This window comes from Theropithecus gelada, chromosome 5 (genome assembly GCF_003255815.1).
Source record: "Theropithecus gelada isolate Dixy chromosome 5, Tgel_1.0, whole genome shotgun sequence".
NCBI classification, from domain to species: domain Eukaryota; kingdom Metazoa; phylum Chordata; class Mammalia; order Primates; family Cercopithecidae; genus Theropithecus; species Theropithecus gelada.
In genome coordinates, this window is record NC_037672.1 from 116,048,328 (window position 1) to 116,073,523 (window position 25,196).

Genomic DNA, 25,196 nt, shown 5'->3' on the forward strand with positions numbered 1-25,196 from the left:
GGCAACATGTTGTTTATCTTTCTATTATAACATTTATCTCACTGAATTAATATTTAGTTATTTCTTTTTCCTTGCCAGATTGTTCACTCATTTAAAAAAAGAGCCGTGTCTTTTATTTCTGAATAGAGGCAGTGAAGTTAAGAACATAGGCACTTGCATCAGAATGCTTGAGTTCAAATTCTAGCTTTTCCTCCTGCTAGCTACATTTCTTAGGTAAATTACCTAAGCACTCTGTGCCTCAGTTTTCCACTCTGTAATACGAGAATGATATTAATGACTATCTCATAACATTACAGGGGGATTAAATGAATTATTCCATATAAAGTGGCTAGAAAATTGTCTTGATACATACTAAGTACCTGCAATTATTAGCTATAATAATGTTAATTTGTATATTTTGATTATATTATTAACCTCAGGTTTAGTATAGAGGCCTGGCACATAATAGGCACTGAACAACCATTTTCTAGATGTACACATGAATGAGTGAAGTTCTGAACAAGTGGAATTCTGATCCCAGATAGCTCAAAGATTTGTGGGAGAGACTTATCTAAACCACAGTAAAATTTAATGTGATAGGGGTGAAATATATATGAAGTATTACAGGAAAAGACACTGGAGAAGACTTCAAAAAGAAAATTTAAATTGAGTTTGGAAGTTTGGAAGAACTAAATGTTTCCCAAATAAAGGGGTAAAAGTCATATATTCCAAGTACATGGGTCCGATAAATATTTATTGGTCAACTAGTATGTTCTAGATACCAGATGAATTTCTAAGGATACAGTGGTAAACAAAAAACCATCCTCAGGCTGCTGCACAGAAAACAGTACAATGTGAAAATCAGAGGCATGAGGAGAAAGAGGATGAGTTTGCTATATGAAGGCAGTTGTAAAGAAAGAAATAGGTGGGAGATGAGGCTGGTCAGGAAAATTCTTTAGGTTAGAAAAAGCCCCAAATAATGTTTTATATTTATTTTAAATATTAAATAAAATAAATAGATATTAAAACACTTATATAACACTTATCATTAGGTTGAAATGAAATTGCCACTTTTATAGGTCACAGTGATAGAAAAAAAAATCAACAATTTCATATAGCTCCACCTATTATCTACCAAGCCCTAATTGCTTTACAAATATAAACTCATCTAACTAGTTGGAATGGGTTCTGTAAGTATTGAGGAAGAAACAAATTATTTTTACACTTGATCTTAGCCAAAAGGCCGAGAAGGACAAATTATTTTTAGAATAATAAATGAAGTCATCTGAATTGTTTTCATATCACTATCTACAACACCTATAATTTACATGAAACCCCTCTGTGTATTGAGCCCTCTAAACACATATAAGCATACTTACGTGTGTGCGTGCATACACACACACACACACACACACAAAGACTCATGCACACAGTCACCTCTAATTCTCACATTGGCTCTGCAGGGCCAGTCTGAGTCTCCACATGTTACTGAGGGTGATGCTGCGGTTGAGAGAGAGGTGAAATGGACAAAGCTCACTTGGGCAGTAAGGAGTGGAGTCTGAATTCTCCCAATCAAATCTCTTTCTACCTCACTGTACTATCTGCTCTATAAGGTTAGCTCCGAAGGCGGCACAGAGGATAGAGAGAGGATCCCCAACTAGAGCTTGGCTAGCTCAACAACTCTAGGATGAGACAAAATACTTGTTTGTATACTGATGTTACGCTTCTAGGATTGAGTACACGATTCATTAAAATGGTATATTCAGAATCTCAGACATCAGATTTCATCGAGTTATATTTTTAACTTGTCATGAACAATACGGTAATATATTCTTGAGCTGAGAGGTATGGAACAGTAGAGATGCAGCTCAGCTTCTCCTCTTCCCAGTTTACATGTGGGAAAACAGAACCCAAAATGTTAAAAAGATCTGCTTAGAAAATGTTGTTGGGGCTAGAACCAGGTCTGCTGACATCTCAAAGAGTCTAATTCCTTACTGCTCTGCTTGTGCCAGCTTTCCAACATAGTGAATAAATTAAACCAAAGCAGGGTATAAACTAATTTAAACCCATAAATTAAAATAAATAATTGTTTTAAGCAGATATATTGCTCTGTACCTCACTGGAAACTCTCCAGAATTCTATACGCAGAGAATAAAATTCAGTTGATAGCACCCTCTTAGTACTTGAGGGATTAATGGAGAACTGGTTCATTATCAGCTATAATGGGGTTTTCCATTATTAAGAGCTTTTTTTTTTTTTTTTTTTTTTTTTTGAGACGGAGTCTCGCTATGCTCCCAGGCTGGAGTGCAGTGGCGTGATCTCGGCTCACTGCAAGCTCCGCCTCCCGGGTTCACGCCATTCTCCCACCTCAGCCTCCCAAGTAACTAAGACTACAGGCACCCGCCACCACGCCCGGCTAGTTTTTTGTATTTTTAGTAGAGACGGGGTTTCACCATGTTAGCCAGGATAGTCTCGATCTCCTGACCTCGTGATCCACCCGCCTCGGCCTCCCAAAGTGCTGGGATTACAGGCTTGAGCCACCGCGCCCGGCCAAGAGCATTATTGAAGGGTGTCAGTGTATTTGCTTTAAAAACGGTGAGAAGCTTTAAAACCTTAATAAACAGCATAATTAAAAACAAATACCTTGGTCTTGTATTATACAATCTGTAGTGACCAGCGGAGGGATCTGGCCTCTGGTGTTGGTGGCATAAACTTGTCCTCCTCTGCTGGCTCTATCATTCTCGATCACCTGGATCTGATAAATAAGACATCAAGAGCTCGTTAAAGTAGGTTCAGGTCCTTCTCAACATTCCATTTAGAGAGTACCCTTGCTCTCTCCTCCCTCCTTTTCCCCTCCCTCTCAATATTCACACACACAGAGACACACATACACACAGTCTCACACACTCGCACAAACTGGCATTTTCTAAATCCTTTCCGTTCATTTCAGATCAAATTGTCATGGAAAAACCTACCGTGTCTTCAGTCAAAATGGTTACAATTTTAGAATAGTAATTTTCAATTATATTCTGTAATTCTTTAGCTTCAAATCTGACAATGCGACCCTTCAGAGAACTTTATTTTTATCTAATGTGTTTGTTAGGAACATAGGTAAGCATTTCTTTCTGGAATGCTGTGGCACAATCATGGCTCACTGCAGCCTTCACCTCCCTGACTCAAGCCATTCCAAGTAGCTGGGACCACAGGTGGGTGCCACCACACCTCGCTAATTTTCTTTTTCTTCATCTTTTTGCAGAGACAGGGTCTCCTCTCCCTATGTTGCCCTGGTCTCAAATTCCTGGGCTCAAGCAATCCTTCTGCCTTGGCCTCTCAAAGTGTTGGTGTTACAGGTGTGAGCCGCTGCACCTGGTCAGCATTTTCTTAAAAAAAAAAAAAAAAATCTGGTAACAAAAGAAATTGAAAATAACTATTTAAAGGAAATACTGGCCTGGTACAATGGCTCATGTCTATAATCCCAGCACTTTGGGAGGCCAAGCTGGGAGGACCACTTGAGCTCAGGAGTTCAAGAACAGCCTGGGCAACAGAGTGAGGCCTCATCTTTACTAAAAAGGTTTTAAAAATTAGCCAGGCATGGTGGCATCTGCCTGTAGTCCCAGCTACTCTGGAGGCTGAAGTAGGAGGATTGCTTAAGCTCAGGAGTTCAAGGCTGCAATAAACTATGATCGTGCCACTGCATTCCAGCCTGGGCAACAGAGGAAGATCCTATCTCAAAATAAATAAACAAAGGAAATACTTTTTCAAATAAAAGAAACTTCCAAAAGGCTAAAAATTATCTCAGAAGAAATGATTTATAATATACAACCTATAAAAAACCTTAACGTTCTCCTCAAATGTCTTTTGATCTTCAATTTGCTTTTCAAGTTTCCCCAACTGCATCCCTGGCTCCTTGAGATGTAAGACACAAACGGTATAAAGCAATCCCATGTGGTTTTTGCCCACTGTAGAGAAGTCAACAGGAGCAAAAGTCTCTAAGTTCTGTCATCTAATGTGGAAGCATCTGATATTTCTCTGTTAAAAACAATTGTTATTGATGAAGATTATAAGAGATACAAAATGTCTTTCTGTTCTAATTGTTTAGGAGTGAAAATTATGAGCAAAATCTAGTAGTATGCAGTTAAAAAGAGAACAAGAAAGAATCCCAATAATTATGTTCCTCTTTATCTTCTCCCTTCCCTCACTTCTTTCTTCATAGGAGAAACAAGGAGGAATAAAAGGAAAAAAAAAATGGAGAGGGTGTAAGAAGAGGAAGAAAAAAATGGAGAAACACGAAGTGTGTCCAGACTGGAATAGTGTGTCCAAACTGCACCAAGGGTGCAGTTTTTAATATTCCTAAAACCATTAACGATATGAAAACTGCCTTCTGCAAACTCTGAAATGTTGCTTTCTCTACTCTTCCCTCCCATTCCATCCAATCCAGTCCCCAGCTGGTACTGACAACATTGGTTTTATGAAATGTTGATGACAGATTTAGCCTGCCTTTAAGTCTACAGGTCTTCCCTCCTAATTTCATAGGATGTGAACTGTTATTAGATTAAAACATAAAATGGCTCCAAACGTAACTGCTGTCAGACACAGACAAGACTAAAGCTACCATGAGCAGAGACAAGAAGCAGAGAAACTGAAACACTGTAATTATATTCTGTATTTTGACCACAAGGTTAACCGAATTCATTAAAAATAGAGTTGATTTTTATTTTTTTGAGACAGGGTCTTGCTCTGATGCTCAGGCTGAAGTACAGTGGCATGAAGAGGGCTCACTGCAGCCTCAATCTCCTGGGCTCAAGCCATTCTCTTGCCTCAGCCTGCCAAGTAACTGGGACTACAGGTGTGCACCACTATGCCCAGTTAATTTTTAAATTTTTTGTAGAAATGCGGTCTAACTTTGTTGCCCAGGCTTGTCTCAAATTCTTGGGCTCAAGTTTTCCTCCTACCTTAGCCACCAAAAGTGCTGGGATTATAGGCATGAGCCACTGCACCTGGCTTAGAGTCGTTTTTATATTATCAATATTTATTGCAATCATTTCAACCAACAAAGAGTCCAATATGAAAGTGCAGTAAAAACCATGATAATGTATTAGTGTGCATAATATACAGAACATATTGAATATAGTCTTCAATAGACTATGTTTCCAAAAAGTTTATTTTTAAATTATCCATTTGCAATTTACAAAGCCCTGCCTCCAAAGAAACAATGTTATCAGTAGTAATTACATTTCTAAATTAATTCATATCTTGGATGGAATACTACGAAGAAAAGAGTGGGAGATATTAAAGTAGTTCTGATAATTGCTAAAAAATACTATGCCTTTTTTTATTTACCTCAAATGCATGTTCTTGAAAAACAGGCTTAGAGATAAAGAAGCATCAACAGCAATTTTGACTGTGACTCAGTACTTGAAGGGTTTAGATTTAATGACAGTGATTCTTGATAATTCCAAAACTACTTCAAAAGGTATAGACTTATTTTTCCTTCAGAAGATGTGCTGCTAGAATTACGATTATATTTATCTGCTATGAGTGGAGCATTCTGAGTTCATAAAACAGAATTGGAAAAGAGAAAAAAAGAAAGTGATTATCTTGAGATAAGTGAACAAGGATAAGGGAAAAACAGGAAGATGTGTGTGCCACGCAAGAAAGGCTGCTTAGCAGGATCATGTGAATTTTGGAGTGGTAAGATAAAGGGAGTAGAAAGCACCCAACTACTGAATAATCCTCTTATGGACACAGAAAAGGAGGGAGGAAGAGTTTTGATGATGATATATTTCCTTACTTTCAAAATTTATTTAAAACCACCACCCAAAAGGGTTGTAATAAGCACCTACGCACCTAGCTCAGGACTGGAGTATAGCAGAAGCTCAGTAAATGTGACTTTACATCTTTCTTTCCAGAAGGAAAAATTTATTTTGTTAGCAAAAGCATATTCCTTTGGTAATAGGAACACAGTCTCCATCTGACCATCACGATTTCATTAGTTTTAAGATAAAAATAAATACTGGAGGCCGGGCGCGGTGGCTCAAGCCTGTAATCCCAGCACTTTGGGAGGCCGAGACGGGTGGATCACGAGGTCAGGAGATCGAGACCATCCTGGTGAACACGGTGAAACCCCGTCTCTACTAAAAAATACAAGAAACTAGCCGGGCGAGGTGGCGGGCGCCTGTGGTCCTAGCTACTCGGGAGGCTGAGGCAGGAGAATGGCGTAAGCCCGGGAGGCGGAGCTTGCAGTGAGCCGAGATCGCGCCACTGCACTCCAGCCTGGGCGACAGAGCGAGACTCCGTCTCAAAAATAAATAAATAAATAAATAAATACTGGACTGATTTGTCTGTATGTATTGTAAGGGTCCTGGATGAGTCACAGCATCTACTCCTTCTTGCTTTTGTTGCCTATTTATTTATTAATTCATTCAAGGAATATGTGGACATATACTATGTATCAGGCTCTGTTCTAAGTGTTAGAGACACAGCAGTGAACAAAACCAAATCCTTGCCCTCATGGAGTGGACATTCTTGTGCGGAAGAAAGGCAGTAAGTAAACAAATGTACAAGTAATACACCCGACATCAGGCAGTAATCAGTGCTGTGGATATGGAGTGATATGGATGGGGTGCCAGGGAGACTAAGGATGAGCAATGAGGACATTAAGGAAATGAGGACATGAGTCATGCCCTGCATACATCTAAGGGAAGAGCATCAAAGCAGAAGAAAGGCAAAGGCCTTGAGTTACGGCCATGCTTGGCCTGCCAAGGAACAATAAGGAGGCTGGTGGTGTTGGTCAAAGCAGGTGGAGAAGAGTGGTAAGAGACAAGGTCAGGGGTAGGAGGGGTGTGTGTGTGTGTGTGTGTGTGCGCGCGCGCGTGTGTGTGGAGGGGGTGAGGGGAGCCAGGGGTGGCAAATAATGTAGGGTCCTGTAGACTACTGTAAGAACTTTAGTTTTTAACTAGAGTACTGGTTTCCTTAGCCATGACATGATCTGACTTAGAATTGGAATGGACGACTGAAAGGGCAGGGAGACCAATTAGGAGACTCTTATAAAAACCTAGGTAGGTAGATAGTAGAGGCTTGGAACAGGATGAATAGACAAGGTAGGACCAAGAGAATTAGCTAAAGAACTAAATGTGAGATGTGCAAGAAAGGAAGAATCAGAGATGATTCCCAGGTTTTTGGCCTGAGGAGGTAGAAGAATGGAATTGGATCTGGATTTCAGGGAAAATGTCTTTACTAGGAATATCTGCACTTATTCGAAGCCACGAAAATAGATGGAATTATCTAGAGTGGTGCTTTGCACACTTTGGTGTGCCTAGGAATCATCTGAAGAGCTTGCTGAAACACAGATTCCAGGGCCTTACCCTTAGAGATTCTGATTCCATAGGTTTGTGCTGAGGCTTGAGAACATGAATTTTTAATAAGCTCCCAGATGATGCTGATGGTGCTATCCTGGGAGCACATTTTGAGAAGTGTTATCCAGAGAGTAAATGTCAATGGAGAAAGGACAGCTCCAAAGACTAAGCCTTAGGACGCTTCTAACACTAGGTGGTCAGAGAGATTGGGAGACATCAACAAAGGAGACAGAGCCTCCAGTGGGGTAGACGGAGATGTAAGCAAATGGGTGGAATCCCAGAAGGCAAATGTAAAAGTTTCATTTCAAGGAGAACGGAGTAAACAGATGTGTCAGATTGCTGCTGATGTCAAGTCACATGAAAGCTGAGAATTGACCATTAGATTTGGCAACAGGAAGTCATCGGTAATTGGACTAGCACAGTATTGTGGGGTTGTGGTGATGAAATCTAAACTGGAATAGGATCAGGAGAGAGTGGGAGGAGATGAACTGAAAACGGCAGATATAGGCAACTCTTTGGGAGATTTCTGGCTATAAAAGAAAGCCAAGAGATGGGAGGAAACTGAATCCAGGTTTGGGGAGAGGCCAAGGAAAGCTTCTTTTATTAATGATGGGAGGCATCATAGGATATTTATATTCTGACGAGAATGAACTAGACAGAGAAAAACTTAAGTTCATTTTCAAAGAAGTATAGATGATGCAAGAGAAAGGGGATGTGATGGTTAATTTTATGTGTCAACTTGGCTAGGCCATTTTTGGGACAAATACCAGTCGAAGTCTAGATGGTGCTGTGAAGGTATTTTTAAAGTATTTTTTAAGATCGAATTAACATTTAAACAGGCAGGCTTTGAGTAAAGCAGATTACTTTCCATAATGTGGGTGGGCTTCATCTAATCAGCGGACCACCTTAGGAGAAACAGGTTTCCTGAGAAAGAGGAAAATTCTGCCTCCAGATGCCTTCAGACTTGAGCTGCAATACCAACTCTTCCCTAGGTCTCCAGCCTACTGTCCTAACTTTCCAACTCAGTCCCCATAATGAAGTGAAACCATTAATTAAAATAAATCTCCCTCCTTCTTTCTTTTAAGCCATAAAAGTAATGACTGGGAATATGATTATCAATAACGGCACTAAGAATTGTCAAAATTTAATTTCTAACATGTTATAGCAGTAGACAGTATTATAAATCTTCAACTTTAAATTCAAATAAATATAGAATAAGTAACAGATTACAAAAACAGTCAAAATTATCTGCGCTTCCCTATATCAATGCTCTTTTCAACGTTGCCTTGCCCCTCCTCCCATCAAGAGGCAAAGTCCATTTTTGAATCTGAGGCAGTCTTGTGACTTGCTTTGGCCAAGAGAATGTAGCAGAAGTAGCGATGTGCCCGTTCCAAGCCTAAGCCTCAAAAGGCCATGCACACTCCTACCTTCCCTCTTGGATGTCTGCCACCCCATGAACAAACCCAGTGTACCTTGCTTGACAACGTGGCCTGGTCATCCCCCATCAACAGATGGGTACCAAGCCCTAGACACACAAATGACACTATCTGTGATGGGAAGAGCAGCGCCCCTCAGAAAGACACGTCCATGTCCTAATCTCTGAAATCTGTGAATATTACTGATACAGGAGGGGGGCAGGGAAGTGCTGGGTAGAGAAAGGTGGGTCCCCGGGTAGGGCTCTACTACCACGGACGTAGGTGAGGACAGGCACTCCTGCTTCCATGCCCAAATGTTGCATTTTCCAAGACCACCCTGGCCCGCCATGCCCCCATCCTGGGCCTATAAAAACCCAAGTCCCTAGCGGGCAGACACACAGGCAGCCAGATGTGGAAAGGAGCACATCAGCAGATAAAGATACAAGCGGCTGGGCGGCGAGAGGACGTGGAGGGAGAACACCGGTGGAAGAGCACACTGACAGACACAGGCAGATGCGGAGTTTGGCCGGGGCAGTCAGAGGAGGCCCGGGCCACTGAGTGGTAGGACTCCAGGTTCCCTCTGGTTCCCCCAACTGCTGAGAGCTACTTCTACTCAATAAAACCTTGCACTCATTCTCCAAGCCCACGTGTGACCCAATTCTTCCAGTACACCAAGGCAAAAACCTGGGATACAGAAATCCCTCTGTCCTTGTGATAATGAAGGGATCTAACTGAGCTGGTTAATACAAGTCGCCTATAGACGGCAAACTAAAAGAGCACCCTGTAACACATGTCCACTGGGGCTTCAACTGTAAACATTCATTCCTAGACACTGCCATGGGAGATGGAGCCCCATAGCCTGCCCATCTGTATGCTCCCCTAGAGATTTGAGCATTGGGGCACTGAAGAAGCAAGCCACATCCCCATCGCATGTCCTGCGAAAGGGATAAGGGAACTTTTTCCATTTCATTACCTCAAATGGCAAAAGAATTTTATTAAGGATCTTGAGAGGAGGAGCTTATCCTGGCCCTGAATGGAATCACATGTATAAGAAAGAGGTAGAGGAATTTTGAGACAAACACCCAGAGAAGAAGACACAAAGAAAAGGAGGACTCAATGTGACCACAGAAGCAGAGCCTGGAGTCATATGGTCACAAGCCAAGGAAGACCTGAAGCCACCAGAAGCTGAAAGAGCCTAGGAATAGATTCTCCTCTATAGCCTTCAGAGGCAGCACAGCCCTGCTTAGAATAAATTTCTATTGTTTTAAGTCACTTGATTTGTGGTAATTTGTTACAAATTTGTTACAGCAGCCACAGGAAACTAATACATTATCCTAAACCATCCATACCCTAGCCAAGCCTCCAGTTGACCCCAGATGCGTGAGCAAGCCCAGCCAAAATCAGGTGAGCCTGGCCCAGATTAGCAAAGCTGCCCAGGGAACCCACTGGGTCATGAGTATTAATAAATAGTAGTGCTAAGGCTACAGTAACCAAAACAACATGGTACTGGTACCAAAACAGAGATATAGAACAATGGAACAGAACAGAGCCCTCAGAAATAATACCACACATCTACAACCATCTGATCTTTGACAAACCTGACAAAAACAAGAAATGGGGAAAGGATTCCCCATTTAATAAATGGTGCTGGGAAAACTGCCTAGCCATATGTAGAAAGCTGAAACTGGATCCCTTCCTTACACCTTATACAAAAATTAATTCAAGATGGATTAGAGACTTAAACGTTAGACCTAAAATCATAAAAACCCTAGAAGAAAACCTAGGCAATATCATTCAGGACACAGGCATGGGCAAGGGCTTCATGTCTAAAACACCAAAAGCAATGGCAACAAAAGCCAAAATTGACAAATGGGATCTAATTAAACTAAAGAGCTTCTGCACAGCAAAAGAAACTACCATCAGAGTGAGCAGGCAACCTACAGAATGGGAGAAAATTTTTGCAATCTACTCATCCGACAAAGGACTAATATCCAGAACCTAGAAAGAACTCAAATTTACAAGAAAAAAACAAACAACCCCATCAAAAAGTGGGCAAAGGATATGAACAGACACTTCTCAAAAGAAGACATTTATGCAGCCAACAGACACATGAAAAAATGCTCATCATCACTCGCCATCAGAGAAATGCAAATCAAAACCACAATGAGATACCATCTCACACCAGTTAGAATGGCGATCATGAAAGTCAGGAAACACCAGGTGCTGGAGAAATAGGAACACTTTTACACTGCTGGTGGGACTGTAAACTAGTTCAACCATTGTGGAAGACAGTGCAGCGATTCCTCGAGGATCTAGAACTAGAAATACCATTTGACCCAGCCATTCCATTACTGGGTATATATCCAAAGGACTATAAATCATGCTGCTATAAAGACATATGCACATGTATGCTTACTGCGGCACTATTCACGATAGCAAAGACTTGGAACCAACCCAAATGTCCATCAATGACAGACTGGATTAAGAAAATGTGGCACATATACACCATGGAATACTATGCAGCCATAAAAAAGGATGAGTTCCTGTCCTTTGTAGGGACATGGATGCAGCTGGAAACCATCATTCTCAGCAAACTATTGCAAGAACAGAAAACCAAACACCACATGTTCTCACTCATAGGTGGGAATTGAACAATGAGAACACTTGGACACAGGAAGAGGAACATCACACACCAGGGCCTGTTGTGGGGTTGTGGGAGGGGAGAGGGATACCATTAGGAGATATACCTAATGCAAATGACAAGTTAATGGGTGCAGCACACCAACATGGCACATATATACATATATAACAAACCTGCACGTTGTATACATGTACCCTAGAACTTAAAGTATAATAACAAATTAATTAATTAATTAAATAATAGTGCTAAGCTACTGTTTTGTAGCAGTTTGTTACACAGCAAAAGTTAGCTAATATGGTAGCTTTTGTGCTCCTTAGTTTATTTCTAACTTTTTCTACTTATGTTTACAGAACCTATTCAAAGACACAAAACTAACTGTAGCCGATTTCATTATTATTCCAAAAGGATTTTACATCCCAATGCCATAAAATTGGCAGCTTCCCTGCCCCATTGACATTGGGCTTTGTTTTATGATTTGCTTCAGCCAAGGGCTGGTTATAACACATGCCACACATGAGTGGAAGCTTTAAGAGCTGTTGTACATTTGGCCAGCTGTTTCCTCCCTCTGCCACAAAATAGCATGTCCTCAGCAGTGGATGCCTCTTCACTCTGGATTCTGGAATGATAAGGACGGATGAAGCAGAGCCTAAAGCCAATCTGCAGTTGCTGCAGCCTACATGTAAGCTGAGTGAATAATACATCTTTGCAGTTGTAAGCAAAGTTGGGGATTGTTTGCTATGCAGAATAGCCTTGTAAAGCTTGACTGATAAAATTATTCAAGAGTAACCCTACAAAAAAAATCACTTGAGTGAAGAGTTTAGTTCTAACTTTACATAAACAAATTTTGTTTTTTTAATGTGCAAGATGTAAAATATACTTTCAGTCTCTATGGGTTTCTCTTATTGAAAAGGATCCTTTAGTTATCTAAAATAGCATGTTTCTATAGGATATAGTCTATTAATTACTCATTACATAGCAATAGATACTGGCAAAATATGTCAACGTAAACATTATAGACACTGCCCAGTTTATACGACACCAAAAAAAAAAAAAAAAAAAAAAGCCAACATAGGCTGCTCTTTCATGGAGACCTTTAGTATGCCCATAACTGTAGCATACCTCCCCCCATACACACATATAAGGAAGGAAGCCTTCCCTCTATGTGATGAGTATCTCCTAACTTCTAAGATAATGAACAGGATAAATGCTAACAAACTGACGAGTTGCTGAGAAAAATGAATGCTTCCTTTGTGAGTGAGACTCTGAGAGTGAGGAGAGCACTTACTGGGCTAGGGATAGAATCAGGATCCAGCTTCTTCTGGGGCTGTGGCGGACCAGCCAGCTGTGCAGGACCTCCGGGGAAGCCTCCTGGGTAAGAGAGTTGTGCGCCTGCCATCTGGGGGCCAGAGTTGGCTGCTTGGAAAAAATTTAAAGAGAAATGACTATCATCCCAAATCCAGCATGTAAGACTTGTGACGATATTATGCTGTTCAGTCAAGCATGTTGTATTTTTCATCTTATTAAAAAAGGCAAGGAGTCAAGTGTGAATGTGGTTCCCCATTTCTTTGCTCTTGCCAAAACTCTTCAAACACTACCATTTCTTAAAAGTAAGTGATAAATACTTAGTAACATAGGAACAAAGCTGATTTTCAGTTAAGGGTTCCCCCGGGTAACCCAAAGCATTTCCCTGCACCCTGTCTACCTTACCCTGCTGTGGAGGATATCCAGCACCCAGGGTCTGGCCTGGAAGAGGTGGGGGCTGGTACTGAGAATTTGGAGGAGGAGGCCCAGAGAGCCCATCTGGCCTGTACATTGGTGGAAGCAAAGGTGAGGCACCAGGACCATTGAGTGTGGTGGGTGGTGGTGGAAGAACTTGAGATCCAGGTTGCAAAATGGACGGCTGTGGAGGTCGTGGAGGAGTCTGCAATGATGTGGCTGACAGAGGGCCAGGGGGTCCCTGGCTTGGAGGAGCCATGCCTGAACCTGCGTGAGAAAGAAGACCAGCCCACTTAAATACCACATTTCTCAACTCTCTGACTTCTGCAAAGTACACGACAGAGATGCTTGTTTTCCTGACATAAAGCAAGAGGACACCCTTAGAAATATATGTTTGGGGTTTTTTTTTTTTTTTTTGCCACAAATTGAAATCTTCATTCAGAAAACAGAACAAATACTATTTTACACAACTGGGATTTTTTTTTAGGACAGGGTCTTGCTCTGTCACTGAGGCTGCAATGCAATGGCAAGATAATGGATCACTGTAGCCTCAACATCCAGGGCTCCAGTGATCCTCCCACCTCAGCCTCCCAAGTAGCTAAGACTACAGGCACACACCACCATGCCAAGTTCATTTTCTTTTTTTTGTGTGTGTGTGTGTGTGGAGATGGGGTCTCATGATGTTGCTCAGGCTGGTCTCAAACTCCTGGGCTCAAGCAGTACTTCCTCCTTGGCCTCCCGAAGTGCTGGGATTATAGGTGTGAGCCACCATGCCTGGTCTGGAAAATTTTTAAAAGGTAAAAGCAACATTTATAATTTAAGTGAGGGAATTCATAGGATAAATTTTAACTCAGTTGTGTAATTACATGATATACGCATTAATCAAAGAATTTGTATCTGGTACAAAAATCTAGAAAATCATATAAAAATTCTATTACATAACAAGCATTACTCAGGTAAATTGCACATTCAATAAATTATTTGCATCCTGTGCGTGACTTGACCAAACAAATTTCAGAATTAGGTAGAAATAACCAGAGAGAAGAGAAGGGCCACCAACATGCTCTCCAATCATATTGGAAACAGCTGTAAAACCAGATTATGTTTCCTTTCTCTGATTATGGGAAACTGAGTTGCTTCTTTGGAGACTTACCCATTTTGAAATGAGTAAAAGACAGAAAATAGAGGGGTTTTAATCACACTTCAGAAAACTAATTTTAAGTAACATGAAAATATTCTTCATCTAGATAAATGGCCAACTGTGCTGTCATTACAGTGGAGCTTTCCACGACTCATAGGATATACAGCATTTCTGTTGATGTAAATCTCAGTACTGTGACTCTTTCCTCTCTTATTTTTCTCTTTTCTGCCTCACAACATCTGAGCTTCCATTCTTTCCATGATCTAAACACATAATTAAAATGCACTGTGAAACAATGAGTACTATATTTCTGATTTGGGGGCCCCATCACAAACAATACAAGGTTTAAATTATCCTTATTTTATTTCTTAAAATAATTTCACTGTTCTAATGCTTATTTGTTAAGTCAGGATTTTTTGTCTTTTTTTATTGTTCAATCATTGAATGGAAGGTATTCTGAGGGTCCTTCAATTACCTTGAAATAAGTGGCAGCATGATCAAGAAAACAATTAACTATAGCCCTACATAAGATAGATGCTTTATTATTAAAATGTCCAAATACTACTTCAACACAGTATGCCCTAGTTACATCTATTTTAAAAATGAAGAAAACCTCTCTCATGAAAAATAACCAGGACACAAGGCAGTCAATAAACACTAACAATAAAACTATTACCATAGCTGTTGATTTGCATAGCACTGAGCTGGCTGCCCAGCTGGGTGACAGATGAAGTGGACATAGGACTTGGGTAAGATGATTGTGCAGAGGGTTGGTATGGTGCATATGAGGATGCCACATTGTTGACAGGTGGAGGGCCTGGAAATCTGAGCAAGGAAAACAGGATGTTAAGCAGTATTACAGCATCTCAAGCAAATGACATACAACAGTGTAATTAAATAAGCCTGTCTAGTGGGCCTAGGAAAATGACTGATATTATACACTAAATCTTTAATTAAGCTTGACGTGAGCTCAATATGATCATGTAGCATCATCTTATATTTATGCTCACATGCTGAACATACCGAGATAGAAAAAAAAAATCCTACTGTGAGCATAAAACCAGTTCTGGAAATCAGTTTGGGAAACTGAGCCCACCAGAGCCTTATCTATACTAAAGTTAACCATCAGTAGAACGAAAATCAAGAAAACAATACAGCCAGAAGCACTGGCTCATGCCTATAATCCTAGCACTTTGGGAGGCTGAGGTGGGAGGACAACTTGAGCCCAGGAATTCAAGACCAGCCTGGGCAACATAGTGAGACCCTGTCTCTACGAAAAATAAAACAAAATAAAATAAAAAGTTAACCAGGAGTGGTGGCACTACTTGGACAGTTGAAGTAAGAGGATCACTTGAGCCCAGGAGGTCAAGGCTACAGTGAGCTGAGACTGCACCACTGCACTCTAGCCTGGCAACAGAGCCAGACCCTGTCCCAAAGAGAAAAAAAAAAAAAATCTAAAAAGTACATCATGCTTTACCTTTGATTTAGCTTGAACTTATTTGACATTTATTTTTTTCTTGTTCTGCATTAAACAATGGCCACTATCTGGACAGTGTACCTAGCATGGTTAATCTGCCAAATGAGATTAAAGCCTGCCTGAGAGTCACATTATAAATTCTTATGAATTTTAAATAAAATTGAATTTTCCCAAATGGTATACTCTGCTTTCGATTTCTCTGTAAACTGGAAACTATTTCCCCATGGCCCATGTCTTGCCTTCTGCCTCCTACTGCCATTGAGAGGTCAGGAGCAGAGCCTGAGGGAAGCCACTGCTTGCCTAAAGTCTCACAATTTATTTGTGACAACACTAGGACCAGCGTTCTTCCAGGTCTTCAGTGAGTGCACTTTTCAAAGCATCACACTAATTTTATGTTGTCATTTTTCTCCATATGTTTAAATTGATTATTATAAACAAAACAGAAAATTAACCTTCCAACCATTACTCTGAGTGAACGACATTTAGCATATTTGCAGAATAATATCTCACACTTTGAGATAAATAGGTGAGTGATGAAAACGCTCTTTTCCACTCATACCTCTGAACAGCTTATTTCTGCAGTCTATGTTTTATAGGAAGCCGGAATTGACTTTATAACTTAGGACTCTTCTGTAATGATGCAGAAAAGCCTGCCTAATAAAATACATGTTGCAAGAAAAAAAAAGAAAGAAAGAAAATGCTCTTTCCATTGTACCCACAAGTACAAGCTATCCTATAGCAGAAAATTATCTAGAAATGATTGAATGAATAACACTGTAACCCAAAAATATTGTTAAACAAAACTATCCAATTTCTCTCCTGTCAAATTTTCCAAAAACCCCAACACAGTTAGACTAAGCACCGTTTGACTTAAATACTTTTTGGAAGAAAATGAATAAAAGATAGAAAATACAAACATTAACCTTTCACAGTAAAAGTTTTCTTTATATCTCTAATCAATTAATGACACTGGTGACACACAAGCACAAAAAATCTAATTCTAGTCTCACATGACACATTTAAAATATGTTGTGATCACTAAAAAAATGATTTCAAGAATTATATTAAAGGTCTGTTTTGTAAATCCATTGTTTCCTAAGATGAAAACATTTCTTCTTTTTAAGAAATAATACTTTGTCATCTTTTAAAAAAACTTTGTCCGCCAGGCGCGGTGGCTCACACTTGTAATCCCAGCACTTTGGGAGGCTGAGGCAGGCAGATCACGAGGTCAGGAGATCGAGATCATTCTGGCTAACACGGTGGAACCCCATCTCTACTAAAAATACAAAAAATTAGCCGGGCATGGTGGCGGGTGCCTGTAACCCCAGCTGCTCGGGAGGCTGAGGCAGGAGAATGGCGTGAACCCCGGAGGTGGAGCTTGCAGTGAGCCAAGATCACATCGCTGCACTCCAGCCTGGGCGACATAGCGAGACTCTGTCTCAAAACAAACCAACAGCCAAAAAACTTTGTCATAGGGAATAAATGAAGTAATTACACACAGGCAGAATACACATGTACTACAGAATATATTCATGGATGCAGTGAGGTACGATTACACACTTTGGATTTGATAAGCAGAAACTGGGGATGCTGCATTTATATGGAGAAAAAAGCCCCCCAAAACAATGTCAAAGGTGTTTCATAAATGTTAATACTTTTAAATATACAATTCCGTGAATCATTTTTTGTTTTTACAATACAGGTAGGACAAAATATATTTCAAACAGGAGTTATAACACAAGCAGCTTCAAGTATTTTTTTTTAACTTAACAAAAGTTAAGGATTTAAGGATTTAAAATAGAGAATGAGAGACTGTATAACCATCAGTTATTACTTTCAACCCATAAATGCCTACTTATCATTCAGTGCCTAACATATAGCCCAGGAGTTAGGTTTCAGAAATTCACAAATATATTATTTCTTTCTGACCAACTTAAATATGGTAAGTTTTAAATAGATTTGGTTTTTAAAAGCAATTATTATCAATTTTAAAATAAACAGAATAGTATTAAATGGCTAACAAAACCCTCACATAAATGAGGAAAGCGATGAAAGAACATCTTAAATATACAAATTTGTTTAATTTAATTTTTTTTTTTTTTTTTGAGATGGAGTTTCATTCTTGTCGCCCAGGCTGGAATGCAATGGCAAGATCTCAGCTGCAACCTCCGCCTCCCGGGTTCAAATGATTCTCCTACCTCAGCCTTCCGAGTAGCTGGAATTACAGGCACGCACCACCATGCCCAGCTAATTTTTGTACTTTTAGTAGAGACAGGGGAGACAGGGTTTCACCATGTTGGCTAGGATGGTCTCAATCTCTGGACCTCGTGATCCGCCCACCTCAGCCTCCCAAAGTGCTGGGATTACAGGCGTGAGCCACAGCGCCCCGCCCATATTTTTTAACTTCATTACTTTATTCAAAATCACATAGCATGTCGTACAAAGCAGAGGTGGGAATCCAAGTCCTCCTGCCGTAGCACAGAAACCTGGTGTACCACTATAGCTAAGCCACTTAATCTCTGTAGCTCGAAGCTTTCAAATTCTGAAAAAGAGCAAGTAAAATGGAATGATCCCTTTTTTTTTTTTTTTGCTATAATGTTAAAATGAAGAACCATACAGAGTTAAATAAATGTTTCTCATGTTGACTGCCTTTATTTAACACGGCTCTAGACTGAAAAACATTCAATTATATATTTTAATTTACGGTTTCATTGAATGTCAAGTATGTATTTTACTTTACTGTTTCACTGAATGTCAGAGAAGGGCAGATTCACCATCAGAAAGAATTCAATAAAGAATTACTACCAGATTATTAATAAAACCTGATAATTTAGCCTCGATTTAATCCTAATCCTCTGTAGAGTTGACTCCGTTTTCTGTGGCCTGTTCAACTTCAAACACTTCCCATTTTCAAGTTTGCAACAAATTGCTCAAGAAATGAGATGTATGCTGAAGTTTGTATGCGGAATTAAGATGCCAAATTTTTCAAAATCTGATTGAAACAAAATCAGAATTTTGAATACCTAGCCCATAGAGTAGAAAAAATGAAAGTTCCACCACATCCTAGCATCGTTTCCCACATTAAATAAAATTGAAGAAAAAACAACTACTTCTCATATTTTTATTGCTCCTTCATCTTTTGTTGCAATCAATTTCTTAGTAGATTCACACATATCAGCTTCAATTTGGGAAGATGGGTCCCCTGTTCCCTCAAATTCACTGTTTCTTCATCAGAATACATCACTTACAATTGATTGATTGAATTTTTATCTTATAATTTAAAACACTGATTTTTAGGTTGCAGATTTTATTTAATATCCTACCCAGTAGTAACTCTATGTAGATAACTTTAGCACTGCTTGCCAAGTTTAAGACATTTATTCTTCCTCAGTCAAATCAAAAAGACAAATAACTAGGTACGACTTTTAAATTTTATAAAACATTATATTTAAAATAGCAGTATTTTAAACATAAAAATTTTACATGTTAAACTCAAATCAACGTAGTAACTTTTTTATATCTTGTTTCTATTTGATAATTTAGAAACAGTAAAATTAAAATATTTCTTTGGTATACTAAGTACAAATGACACAGATAAAATGCTGGAATTCCCATTGAAAAGTCATATGCCATCTATGCTCTTTGACAGCCTCTGTCATCAGACTGGTATGATTCACCTGCACAATCACGATGCACTTTACCCTTGCATTGCGCTACATTCACAGAATCGTGTCCCATGAGGGCAAGGCAGCAGGAAGGCTCAGCCTGAAATACTACACTTTTCCCTGACTTTTTCACTTTTTAACCCCAATTCTAACCTTCAATCCAGTATGCAAGTTGTAGCAAGTGAACAGTAGAAGACAGGGAGTAAAATCTGTCAGTACTTCCCTAGGAATCACCATAAAAGCAGCTTCTTTAAGCTGTCAAGAGATTCCTGAGCTGTCATGAGTAACTACATTGAGCTCTAAGGATGGACATTTTATAAACAGTGGACTTTTCAGCCAATGGAAATGATACTGACAAATGCTAAGGTGTTGAGTCCATGGGCACTGTGCACTGGGAAAGGTACTCTGCATGCGTTAATCATTAAAATCCTCAAAACCATGTATTATTGTTAAAATCATCATGAGCAAACCGAGGCACATGGAGGTTAGGTAACTTATCTAGCTAGTAACCATCTAGGCCAAGATGAGCAAACATGTCCTGACTCTAGAGTCCTCCGCTCTTCACTGGGCCAGACCCTGTGCTGGGCTCACAATCACAAAGTTAGGGCCTGCTTGATGGCAAAGTCTATGGTTTACTCACTCCTAAGCAACCTACTCAAGTGAAATAAATGGCAATAAACAAAACAAAATCAATTCCAGGCTAATACCAGTGACCAAAACATTTTTCTAAACTTGAAACCAGCTGTTCAATCTCCGCATTTCTTTAAAAAAAAAAAAAAAAAAAAAAAAATCTGAGATGCCTGGAAGTTCACAACAATAATTTTTTTTTTTTTTTTTTTCCATTCCTTGAGACAGGGTCTCCCTCTGTCGCCCAGGCTGGAGTATAATAGCACAAACACAGTTCACTTCAGCTTTGACCTCCTGGCCTCAAGCTATCCTCTCACCTCAGCCTCTGAAGCAGCTGGGACCACAGGTGCATGCCACCATGCTTGGCTAATTTTTTAAATTTTTTGTAGTGATGGGGTCTCATCATGTTGCCCAGGCTGTCTCGAACTCCTGGGCTCAGGCGATCCTCTCATGTCAGCCTCCCAAAGTGTTGGGATTACAGACGTGAACCACCACACCCAGTAATGATGAATTTTTCTAGGTCTTCTCCCCTTTACTTCTGGACTGAGAGTTCTATATTCTCATTTTACAAGTGAGGAAAATGAGGACGGGCATGGCCAAGGAACTTCACCAGTGTCCACAGGTGGTAAACTGCTTGAACCAGAAGAGGCATCTTGGTTCTCCGTCTTTTTGCTCTTCCTCTCTTGCCTTTCTATCACTCTTCTGAGACTCAGGGCAGTAGGGTCAAGTCCCGAGTAAGGCCCTTTGACTTCTTGCTCCAAGCTTAAACTACTATCACACTTAATGACCTACCCTCTGCATCCCATAGCTACCATTTCAACTGGCAAATGTTATCATGACAAACAAGAGCCAGCAAGTGCCAAACTCACAAATGCCCTGTAGGAGAATTAACCTGATGACTTAAAAAAATCCCGGAGGGAGTTTTCCTATTATGGAGGACTATAGGCTTCATGAAAGACCATGACTAAAAGGCTTCACCATTAGGAGGGTCTAGAGTCACATCTAGGGGTTACTGCCCACCCCTCCCCACCCCCAAACCTTGCTACCTGGGAAGGAATCTGAGAAATGAAGCCTCTGGGTAATCCTTGGAGAAACTCCAAAGCAAACACTGCCTGTGGCTTGGCACTGGCGTGGCACAGGTTCTCGGCAGCTACACCTCACCGGATAAACAATAATGGGATTTCTAACAAGGAAGGTTTGATGCTGGCTTCTTTCCCAGGGACTAGTCCCTAGTGGGCTGCAGGCTCTAAATATTTCATACATCTTGGCTTCTCCAGGCCTGCTTCCAACTTTTCTCTCCCTCAATTTATTATAAACACAAACACAAGATTTATTTCCTGTGTTGCTTTTACTACAGCTCTGCCTTTTGAGAATCCCTCACTGGCATCTGTGTGCCTTCCACATCAAGCTCCTAGACTTTACCATTGGCAACAATCTGATTTAATTTTAAAATATTTATTAAGCACCCATTGGCACTAAGCTCAGTTCTGTGAAGGATCCAAGAAAATAGAATGATTTAAAATTTTATTCAAGAATATAGGCCGTGGGCATCTAAAGGAATTAGAAATTGACATGAAATTCTAAAACAAACTGAACATAACTCAAAACTAAAATGTATGGTACTGACACAAGTACTTTTTGATACATTTTAAAATACCTACTAATATTGTCTTTTTCCTTCATAACTTTTCTTGTTTTTTTTTTGAGACAGGGTCTCACTGTGTTGCCCAGGCTGGAGTGCAATGGCACAGTCATAGCTCACTGCAGCCTTGACTTCCCGGGCTTACAGGATCCTCCCATCTCAACCTCTCCAGTAGCTAGGACTACAAGCATGCGCCACCAGGCCGGCTAATTTTTTCTATTTTTGTAGACACAGGGTCTCACTATGTTGCCTAGGCTGGTCTCAAACTCCTGGGCTCAAGCCATCTGCCCAACTCAACCCCTCAAAGTGCTGGGATTACAGCCGTGAACCACCATGCCCAGCCATAACTTTTCCTATTGCTTTGTTTCCTAGGGCAGTTATCTAATAGATCCTTTCAGGGATGTAGACATTTTAGTCAAACTTTCAACCAATAAACATATAAGCTTAGAAGGTATTTCTGAAATCGTATTAGTTGAATATACAAACGAAGGCTGGAATCTACCTAGCTCACCTTTGTTGAGGGTGACCAGCAGCATGAGCTCCATTCTGACCAAACTGATGGGGCCCAGGAGGTGGAGGACCCGGAGGCAACATTCCCCCAGTGGCAGTGACCCCCAAAGGCCCTGCTGGCTTCATCATACCTGCAAGAGAGGGGCATGAATTTAGAAGTGCATTAAAGTACAAAGAGAGATGAAGCAAAGTCATTAGGTTAAAAATGAAAACTAGGTGGAGGAGGAGGGAAATAAATGGATTAGAACAAAATCTCTTTCAAGCTTAACCATCACCTACAGACCTGTCAATACCAGGCTCTGGCATGAGTATTTGACTATCATAATGATGAAAGAGCAGAAAAGAAGGGAACCATTTTATCACTAAACAGAAACTAAAACAGAAAAAAATAAATTTGCATATGACAGAGGCATTTGATAAAGCACATTATCACGCAAAGAATACTAGAACGCGCAATGAAAAACAGCAGTTAGATATCAGAAATAAACCTGGAAAAAGCAGGAAGGGTCATGGTAGAGCATTCTAACTATAACTAAATGGGGCATGGGGGAGAACACTAGAAATGCCTTTGACTTACAGCACAACAAAAGCAGATGGGGAGTAGGGTCTATCTTTCTAAAAATCCTGAGCACTTCCTTCAGAGCTTAATAATTTTTCCAGGATCCTAAATAGCTGGATGATAAACAGCTGGGGGACTGCTCACTGAGAGTCAGACTCATCATGCTTGCTCAGACAAAATATGGGACCACATGCAATTAATGAATGCTTCTGGGAATGACTCTTTTCATTTATTAGCAGCTCTTCTCAAATAGAGACCTTTAAAGACTTCTCTTTGGAACTGTCTTCAGACATTTCTGTCTGTTCTTCTCGAGAAATTGCAATAGAGGAGAGAAATCACTAGGCTTGGATTAGAGCAGTTCAAGGCCCCACATGGTTACTTATTAGTTGTATGACCCTGGGCAAGAAGCTTATCTTTAAGGACCTCAGTTTTCTTCCTGCAAAATGAAAGTCTTAGACTAGATTACCTGAGACCTCTTCTAGCTTCTAGAAAGAAAAAAAGAGAAAAACTTCAATTCTTCTATCTGCTCTCTCCACTTGCTTGTTTTCACTCATTCAATTTACTTTTGACCATACTCTGCTCTCTGGCAAGGTCTTCGATGACCACCTAACTGCCTGCTGTGCACTCCCCGCTTTCACTTCGTCGTAGTATCTCATATTAACGTTTCCTTTATTCCCTCAGATAGAAAGTTTATTCCCTTGGATAGAAAGGAATTGACTGATGACGTGTAGTCACCCAGGAAGAGTTTCTTATATTGTCATAATTGCTTTCGAGAGAATGCTTTCAGATGTTTGCATAATCTAAAATGACAGGTATCCACAGAAGTGCCAGTCTTCATAAATAATACTGAAACTTTTACAAGGTTTCTTCTCTTAAAATAGGATTCCTTAAACTGAGGACATTTTTATATTAATTCTACATAGTTTTACTTAGCAAATTCATATACCACTATTTTCAATAAATATTATCCTTATAACACTACATTTTAATACAAAGTTCTAAACCCCAAACCCAGCAAAGTTAGAAAAACATGAGACTTGCAGTCACAGACAACTTTGAATTTATGACTCTGATAAGGTATTTTATTTTTCAGAGCTTCAACTTGTAATCCCATGTCATGGCAATAATATTCCCTAGCTCCAAGGATTGTTCTGAGAATTAAATGAAGCAATGGATATGACAGTTTTCAAAACAGCTGTTTCATCTTCCCTGGCCATAGCCCCTGCTCTCTTTTCTTAAGCATTTTTATTCTAACAAAGCATATGCACCATAATTACAAACACATTTATATTTTCATTTTAAAAACATTATTTTGGACAAATGTAGGCAATTCACAACAGTAGCATTAATATATTTTCAACTTCGGTCTTCTTTTTTTTTTTTTCTTTCTTTTTTCTTATTTGCCTCCCGGCTCTCCAAAAATATTTCCCCCTTTTAAAAAATAAGTAGGACAATAGCAATTTTCGCAAAAACCCCTATAAACATGTCTAGAGAATTAAAAAAAAAAACAGCTCTGATAGATGCAAGCAGAATTTATACATCAATCTTACTGTGCTCTCTCTTTTGTTTGGGAATCAACTCTATGACAATGATTCAAATCATTCTGTGGCATTCTCAAATCATTCTCATTATTATTCAACATACACTTAAGGTGCCTTTGAGCCATTTGAGAGAAGAGACAACCATGTAAACAAATCATTACAATGTCTTGTGATGACTGTTACAATATGCAGAGAGACTACCTAACTCTTCCTGGGGGAATTGAGAAGAGTTCAAAGAAGGACTGCTTGAGCTGAATCTTGAAGGAGAAGCAGTTTTCTTCATATAGAAGACAGGATAAGGGATTCCAGTTAGAAGGCAAAGCTTGAGCAAAGACATGAGAGAGATGGCACAATCAGGACAGGGGAAAGGCTTGGTGTGGAGAGGCTGGGAGGGAAAGTAGCCAGAGTGGAGGCTGTCCAGGTTGGCTGGGGTCAGACTGCAAAGTCCTATGTGTCACTTGCACTCCACCCCCAGGGCAAAGGGAAGTCAGTATCATTGATATCTGCAAAGTCATAGTCTTCCCCCAGCCATGTTATTGGCATTTTCAAAAGTACTCAAACACAAAGAGAATCAGGTTCTTTATAGAGCAGTATGAGAATTTTAATAGGAAAGGAACACCACGCAATGAGAATGAGCTGTTCTTAGACAAACTCCACCAAAAAAAAAAAATCTAAGATCACAAGTTGGTCTCTAATACAGTGGCAGATACTATAGACCAGTAAACTCAACAATTCCAATCCCCTTCTTACTTGCTTTTCTATTAATATTAATACACCGTCTTGAGGTGGAAAAGTGAAAATTCCTAGACTGCCTTACAATTTGTTTTGCCATGTGCTCTGAATTCAGCAAAGCAGCACACCTCTGGGAGACTCTGGTCAGCCTGGTGGCAGAGATGATTCTCCTGGGGGAGAAAGGTGGTGACTTCTG

General features: G+C 40.0%; 1 protein-coding gene across 4 annotated transcripts in view; it reads right to left on the bottom strand.

Annotated features, from left to right (window-relative positions):
• Window positions 1-25,196, bottom strand: part of SEC24D (SEC24 homolog D, COPII coat complex component) — a 111,528-nt gene that overhangs the window by 77,752 nt on the left and 8,580 nt on the right. For 3 of the 4 annotated variants that reach the window (XM_025385600.1, XM_025385602.1, XM_025385601.1), the window contains exons 3-7: window positions 22,170-22,299; window positions 14,924-15,072; window positions 13,098-13,373; window positions 12,676-12,806; window positions 2,623-2,734 (exon numbers count right to left, since the gene is read on the bottom strand). In XM_025385600.1, the coding sequence (XP_025241385.1) occupies window positions 2,623-2,734; window positions 12,676-12,806; window positions 13,098-13,373; window positions 14,924-15,072; window positions 22,170-22,299 (798 nt within the window). The remainder of the gene's footprint in view (window positions 1-2,622; window positions 2,735-12,675; window positions 12,807-13,097; window positions 13,374-14,923; window positions 15,073-22,169; window positions 22,300-25,196) is intronic. The other variant, XM_025385603.1, reaches the window with a different exon arrangement.